Below are 8204 nucleotides of genomic sequence, written 5' to 3' on the forward strand. Positions count from 1 at the left end.
CGGTAAAAAAATCCTTTTGCCTGGGGGGCGGGCGCCCGGGCCCCCGAGGTCCCTCATACAGTTTGGGTAATATTATCTTTATATCTGGCAATCTTTTTGGCAGCTGTCATCATATCTGTCATTAATGTCATTATGTCATTTGCGCTGTGCGTCCATTTCTATTCTGTGTCCATTTTTTTCATTGCATTACAATCGATTCTTATAAAATTCAATTTCAATTAAATTAATTAAAGTTTATCTGTACATCTGAAGCAGATTTGTAATTTATTTTAATTGCAATCAGAGACAGGATATTACATTGATTCTAATACAACTAAGTTCATAATTATCAGAATTTGCATAGTGAATCGTGTTGGTTTTTTGTTGATCATCTAATTTTACAACAATATACCACGGCCAACGACGGTTTTAAAATGAATATATCAATAGAAAGGAAGAAAATGGATTGTCCAGCTTTGCCTAAAGGATGGCAAAGAGAAGAAGTGTTACGAAAAACAGGTCTTTCTGCGGGAAAAGTTGATGTTTATTATTACAGGTACATACAACTAGAGTTCTATGTTTTAAACTATTAATCATGTATAAATCTATCGTTTGCTGTCTTTGATAAATAAGTCCAATGAAACATCATCACTGATCGTAATATAAATAATATTGTGATAAATTTCATTACTAAAATCTCATTGGATCCTAACATTGATATCACTTGAGTGTAAACATTAGTATATTGGACATGTTATGCAGTGAAGTGTGTACTTATTTTATATGCTTTAAACTGACACAGAAATAGAAGAGTAACAACTAACCACCAACACCCGTCAGTGACAATAAATTTTCTGTAGCCCAACAGGTAAAAAGTTTCGCAGTAAACCCGAGCTAGTTCGTTATCTCGGTGATAGTATGGACCTGTCGTGTTTCGACTTTCAGCAGGGTCAGATAAACACAATGCTGCTCTGTAAGGCCAAGAAAGCACGGGCGCAGTTCGATTACAGGTTCCCACATTAGTGCCGTAACTATTCACTTGTGTTGTTGTCAATAGTGCAGTCCTGTGCTTTGTGTTCCTATTTATTATGCTGTTTACTGATAGAAGCTTGTAAGTGTGCCTTAGACCTCCCTAGTGCTCTTGGATTTGTCTGAGGATGTGTTAGTTGGTATTTTATTAGTGTCTGACAAAACTAAACTGCACAGCTTCAATCACAAAATCAACAAATATTGTACCTGCTTAACCATATCCATTTTAGAGGCTTAGGCTTTATGTTGGTGCTTACAACACTACACCAATTCTATTTCTGATATCTATCTAATATTCTATTAGCTTTGCAGAATTAATACCCAAGTGTAAGCTTTTTATTTAGAAATTCTGTGATAATTGAATCATATAGGTACTTCATTTATCTGCCTCTAACATGGTTTGTAGTTACCATTTAACATACATATAATTAAACTTTCACCATTCAAAATTCTCAGAAATTGATTGAAAATATCCAATAACATTCACTAAAATACTTTTCAAAAAACGAATTTAATTTATTGAAAAACATTTTTGGTCATAACAATCACTTTTACAATTATTTTACTGCACTTTCTATGACTAGTGTGTTAATAGATAAAGCATGATTTATGTAGCATGCACAAACTTAGCAATTGTGATGTCTTTGTTTTTGTTGTAAGTGTCATTTAGTTTAGATACTCACTAGAATTAATGATTTTAAATATGTGTAGTTACAGTTAGTACCTTTACTGAAAATAGTTTCAATTTATGGTCTATTCAATTAATATTTTAACCAAATTCTAAATGTTACTCCCTATTCCTAGTGAAGTAATTAAATAAATTAAATCTTATAAAAAAGTAATTAAATCTTATAAGTTTTTTTACAATGTTTTTTTCATATTTACATTATTATTTAGTTCTATTAGCATGGACTATACATATAGGTCAAATTCTATATTAAGTGTAGTGTTGCATATACAATTAGTAGACTATTAAATCATGTAAAATTAATATTGCGGTAAGATTTGTCATGTTTTATACTTTTCCACAGAGGTGTTCGTTCAGATGCATCTCTAGTGCCACCAATACGGCAAACTGCATCCATTTTCAAGCAACCTGTTACTGTTTACAAGACCCAAGAAAGCAAGGTCAAAACTGATCTGAAACATGGTACACAAGAAAAGCCAAAGCAGTTGTTTTGGGAAAAAAGATTGGAAGTAAGATACTTCAGTAAAACTTTTTTATAAATTAATATGCGCTTTCCTTCTGCTACTGTCTGTGAAGCCTATGTTTTCACTATCGAATTTACTTACCACATACAATATTTTATAGGGTTTGTCTGCTTGCGATGCCAATGGCGTGATAGGCACTACATCGCTGCCGAAATACATAAAACCACTGGGACCATATACATCTGATGCCACCACCATACAGTCACTAGCTACTGCACTGCACGTCTCATCACAGCCTATCACAGGTGAGTCCACTCCATTGTAATTTGCTAACATCACATGTGATGAATAAATTATGAGTAAAACCGCCAAAAGATATCAAGCTGCGATTTCTTATCAAGTATCAGCACGACCTGTTTTATTTTAATATAATTTTGGCGGGAATGTAATACTTTTCGTTTAAAGAGGTATGAGATAAACGTTTTGATGTATAGTGCGCCTAAGGCCCGAGTTTCACCAAAGCGGAGCAGAGAAGTATCGGGAGGACGAATTTTTCTATAGAATTTGACAGCGGCGACGTCGTGCACAGCGGTGAAGAGATGTGGAAATAATGACATCTGATTGGTTATATATTATCGTCGCAAAGCTCATGGAATATTCTGCTTATTCAAGATCCTCAATGGGTCGGTTTCTACAGAGACCTTGTCTCGAGTCCAAATTAAAATACCAAAACGTTCCCTTAGAGTCCCCCGAACATTCGAAGTGCCACTATGTACCAGTAACGCGTCCTCTCACAGCGCCATGCATAGGATCTGCCGAGACTTTAACAAGCTCACACCCGATATAGAGGAGGTGCCTGACATCTACAGCCTTACCCTAAACAAATTCAAAAAAGCTGTTAATGAATTGTTACTTAAATAATTCCTCTCTCATCTTTATTTCTTAGAGAATTATTGATTTAAATTTCATTATATTTATTAATAACTTGTTTCCATTATTAATTAACATTAAATAATTATTTTTATAATTTATGTATTATGTATAATTATTGTTAACTCGAATAGCATTGTATGTTGTGTGCACTTTTTATTGGAGCTGCAACAAGTTTTACTGTATAGCCTGCTTTAAAAGCTTTGTATGTTATGGTTGTATCCCTGTTTTGTGCACCAAATAAAATAAATAAAAAAATTCAAAACACTCGGCTCTCTCTTGGTGGAAACCGGGCCTTACATTTGCGGAAGTCGCTTAAAAGAGTACTCAATGATTTCAGGCCAGACAGGCACGAAGCAGGTGATCCTCGAGAACCCGGGCGTTTTTTTAAACCCTGAGCAGCCGCTCATCGCGGCCGTCACCATCACCAAGGACGACGTGCGCCGTCAAGAGGAGCGTGTCAAGCGCGCGCGCCTTCGTCTACAGGTATTTAAAGAGTTCACTTCATCCACTCCACTTTATGTCAAAAACGAAAAACAATTTTTGTACCACTTGCATGGTGTTGAGTAGGCAATAAGATGATTATGATGTAATCATAATAATCAATAGAATGTTAAAAAAATTGATCAGTGTTTACCGGTGTTGCTGCTAGATGGCGCTAGATGTGTTTTAAAACGCGCTGTATTTAATCACTTTTACTATGTAAATATTACTTGTGCAGTCGAGTTCATAAATATATTGGCAGTGCCAATGTTTCAATATATTGTTAGCGTTTTTGCGATCATATTTTTCAATACAAACTCAAACATGCAATCGTATAACTGTTCATAAACATAGTAGCGGTAGAGCAGTACTGCGCTACTGCGTTAAGCTTTTAAATCCACGCGGGTAACTAAGCACGCACCCCGGAATGGTCTGGTGCCCTCCAGAATTAGCTATATGATACCAATCGCAATCTGTTGTGACCTCCTGATGCTTGGCACCCGGGGCGGACCGCCCCTACCGCCCCCTCCTTATTACGCTACTGGGATCACCCAGTCAAGTTGCTAGCCTAACCAGGTCTGTTCATCTCCGCGAGTTTACATCGAAAACAAAACATGCACGATGGCCCACCTACAGGATACTATTCGACAAGGCCTCACATACGAGCGAACATTGACTCACGCACGCGTATTCTTGTGTATGATGGAAGAAAATGGTGTACTAAATACTGTGCAGTATTTAACTGCCTTAATAATAATAAAAACACAAAATGTACCTACTTTTTAGGGTTCCGTAGCCAAAATGGCAAAAACGGAACCCTTATAGTTTCGTCATGTCCGTCTGTCCGTCTGTCCGTCTGTCCGTCTGTCCGTCTGTCCGTCTGTCAAGCGCGCTCTACACTCGCGGCGCGAAAGGCCGCGAAAGCCGCGAAACGCGTGTGTAGATGGTTTCGCGGACTTTCGCGCGTTCACGTTCACGCTTCGCGCCGTTCCCCGTTCGTTGTCGGTTTTTTGTCCCGCGACAAAGGTTCGCGCTTGGTTCACGGCGCGCGATCGCGAACGCAACTACACTCGCAGTTTTTCGCAATAGCTGAGAAGACGCCGTCGCAAATGGTTGTGCATTATTGCGTACTTACTAACGTTCTTTTTTTTTAAATGAGTAGGTACTAGGCATGGAATAATGAACTTAAGTTGAAATTTATCGAGTGTTTTCAATCCGAACCAATACTTTGACAGTCCAAACACAAGGACCATAAAAATAAGACCCACTATGCCTGGACGCGGATAAGTGACATTTTGAATATTCCAGTCCAGTTATAGAACCTATAGAAAGAAAGTTAAGGATTCCACTCATAGTGGAGCAAGCTCAAGTGAAATATATGTATAAACCCATTAAACATTTTTTATTTGTGTCTTATTTTTAATACATAGGTAATTGTAATACGATATAGCACAGAGCGTCAACGCAGCAACAATCACGTCGTCATCCATTGAGGCCGCAAACGAGACTGCGAGGTTTCGCGAGTGTGGAGAGACACATATAAACGCGAAGTGTACGGCGCGAATCGCGGCGTGAATTCACAGCAAGAATCGCGCGCGAGTGTAGAGCGCGCTTTAAATAATGAACACAAACTCGTGTAGTACATACTTCACTTCATAACTCATCTTTCCTTCTCACTTTTGTTACAACAGGTCGGCTGTAAATTGTAATTAATTTAAAACAAAATGTGTTAATAAATAATAAATTAGCTACACTTATCCATAAGTTAATCTTACTCTACTGTTATTTTATCCACTTAAAGGGTAGTATTGCAAAGTGATACAGACGCTTTAAGACCGTTAATTTATTTAAAATAATAAAGGTCTTAAGTCCGCAATTTTTTTTTACCAATGTCGTAATATATTATTTAGAATTTCAATTTATGACTAGAATATCTTTAAAAGGCAATCTTTATAACTAGAATATAAATGGACTAACTCTGAAAGGCCCCATTCTTTATTAACTTCAAGCAGAAGAAACTTACAATACTTATTTTTAGGTAGGTAGGTGCTATGAAATGAGCCAATTTCATCTGATCGCCAAAGATTCCATAATTAACTGTGTACAGGCACATTATTATCAATATTCATAACTTTAAAAACTTACTTTTTTAACTGCATTAATTTGTACATTAAAAATGGCTTTTACAGTGGCTCAAACTGTGTGTATTGCCACAAATACAGAGTGCATTGCATGCATGCTATCATACTACCCTACTTCATTCAAATTTAATTTTGGTTAAGATAAAATGGCATGTCCTAAAGAATAATGAACAGCAGTAGCTATAGCACGTGATATGTGGAATAATACTTCATATAATAGAAAATCAAATAAATTAGGTATGTACTTAGGTACTGTCTTCACAATATCACTATTATAGAGGGTAAAACTCGAATCAAGCTATGAATAGATTTCAATCTAGTAAATAGCCTAGTTTCGACCAATCACAGACCAAAATCTATACCTTTAATAGTTTGTTTCTGTTCATATCACGATCCTTTAGAGTAGGCGCACACCGTTGATTTTTAGTTGGCCGATAGTTGTGCCCGATTTCAAATTGTATGAAGAATCGGCCAAATCGAATCGGTGTAGTGTGCGCACTCCCATACATGCCCATACTGATCAACAGTCCGACTAAACTATCGGCCGACGAAAAATCAACGGTGTGCGCCTACTCTTAATAAAAGCGAAAGTTCAACCTCCTACCACAGTAGTTTCTATTGCTACCTAGTTAATTAACTTTTATGAATATTTGTTATGGATACGTCTGTTTGATATGTTTTGTTATGACGACATCACTTCAAGTCCACGGATAGAAATTTGAAAATAGTACTGTGCCTATTACAAAATATCCAATAAAGTAATATTGTATTAAGCGCGATTGAAAATCAGGCATCCTTCTAGATATTATGAATGTTTTCCATTTGCTATACATATTGTCAACACCCTCTAAATTGGCTATTGAGAGATGGTGAGATGGAATCCTTTTCCCGATTCCAAGACGCCGAAAATGTTCATTAATAGTATTTTGGTCTGAAGTTGGTGTTGGACCAACATTCATTCTACTTGAACAGATCCAATACAAAATTGGACTAGCTGATGCTAATAATCTTGTTGACACTTGAATATGTATAAATATAATACAGAAAATGCTCAAAAACATTATATGAACTACATATACAAACAAGGTAGGATCATTGGCCCCAAAACCTTTGCAGTATTGTTTTGGCCTATAAGGCATCCTGTTTCCATATCCAAATATATTTGATTTTATTCCAAGTCTTAAACATAGTCTAAAATTGTTACTTAAATATGACATACAATTGTAAGTTATTAGAAACAAAATAGGGAAAGCTAACATGAAATTGGGTATTTGCTTCAATTGGTAATATTTAAAAAATCCAACATCCCAGTAATGGCTTTGCACATAAGAGTAAGACAGGGGTAAGGAGTAATTGCACCAAGGACTCTCTGCACTCCCCGGCAAAACATATTCAGAGTTGAACAGAAACTCTGGTAGGTTGTGATCACTATGAACACAATACTTGAAGTAGTTGTAAGTCTGAACCAACAGGAATGGCAGTATAGCAATTATCACAGTCAAAAATAATGCTACACTAGTTGTAAGCAACGGTAACAACAGAAATGGGAGAATTATTCTATGTTTCAAGGTTCTATATTTATAGGCAATTTCAGGCAGAGTCCTCTCTATGACATTTTTGAAACTTGTATAAAATATGAATCCTAAATTAACTAAACCATTGGACCTAGTGATCATGGAAAAGCCTGTCGGCAAGCCACTACTAATATCAATGTTGGCAAATCTTAATGTTTCATTTTCAGTACATTTCAGCATTACATAAAATGTCATCAAAGCAAACAGTGTTTCAGAGTAAGGTGCAGTAAAAAATATACTTGCTGGATTAACACAGTACAATATAGCAGATTTATATGCTTTACATTCACTTCTAAGTATTCTCAAACTTATTCTATGTAAAATATCTGCAGATTTTACAAACATTAACAGATTTAAAACTGTTGCTGATATCATCAATGTACTGTGATAATTTAACAAGGACCCAAACAAACTACACAGGCCATAGGCTACATATCTTACAATCATGGGGAATAGTGGAAAAAATGCTAAACAATTTTCATAGGTATATCCATACTGTGCGATGTGTATGAAATACTGAGCATCCCATCGTTTTAGCCCACCGAGAACTTTATCTACTACTATATCGGCAAATGTTTTGCGAAGTGTTGGGTCTTCAGGACTGATGAAAACATTGGCATCATGATCCGGAATAAGATTGTTAAATAAAGCTTGCAGAAGCAGCACTACAATCCTGGTGCTGAAGGCGAACCACACAATCTTTTGTCGAGGAGAATACATCTGCGAAATAATGAAAAAATTTATGATATCTAAAAAATAAATGTTACACAAATCTATATAAATTAATGATATACCTCACTTTGTTATTTTACTTTGGTAGCAGCTTTAAACGTTACTGTACATCTTATTAAAATGTTTTCGTTAATAAATTAAGCAATATTTAAGAAAACAACAACTTAAATCCCGAAAATTCAAT

At 36.0% G+C, this 8204-nt stretch overlaps 2 protein-coding genes across 3 annotated transcripts; one reads left to right on the top strand and one right to left on the bottom strand.

Moving 5' to 3' along the window:
- Positions 1-204: 204 nt before the first annotated feature.
- On the top strand, positions 205-3660 carry MBD-like (methyl-CpG-binding domain protein 2). Its single transcript, XM_028309430.1, has 5 exons — positions 205-535; positions 840-989; positions 2040-2205; positions 2321-2465; positions 3431-3660. Exons 1-5 carry the CDS (start codon positions 414-416, stop codon positions 3658-3660), a joined length of 813 nt encoding a protein of 270 aa, XP_028165231.1. The 5' UTR covers positions 205-413.
- Positions 3661-5363: 1703 nt separating this feature from the next.
- On the bottom strand, positions 5364-8202 carry PIG-V (phosphatidylinositol glycan anchor biosynthesis class V). 2 transcript variants are annotated; one of them, XR_003656206.1, is made up of 2 exons: positions 8083-8202; positions 5364-8008 (listed from the first exon to the last, which is right to left on the bottom strand). XR_003656206.1 is itself a non-coding variant. In XM_028309432.1 (2 exons), the coding sequence occupies exon 2, from the start codon at positions 8006-8008 to the stop codon at positions 6413-6415; it is 1596 nt and encodes a 531-aa protein (XP_028165233.1). In that variant the 5' UTR covers positions 8088-8202; the 3' UTR covers positions 5364-6412. The 2 variants fall into 2 exon arrangements, 1 of the variants encoding a protein (XP_028165233.1); XM_028309432.1 differs by having other exon boundaries at positions 8088-8202.
- Positions 8203-8204: the final 2 nt, after the last annotated feature.

This window comes from Ostrinia furnacalis, unplaced genomic scaffold (genome assembly GCF_004193835.3).
Source record: "Ostrinia furnacalis isolate ACB-3 unplaced genomic scaffold, ASM419383v2 OfSCF2780, whole genome shotgun sequence".
Taxonomy (NCBI): Eukaryota; Metazoa; Arthropoda; class Insecta; order Lepidoptera; family Crambidae; genus Ostrinia; species Ostrinia furnacalis.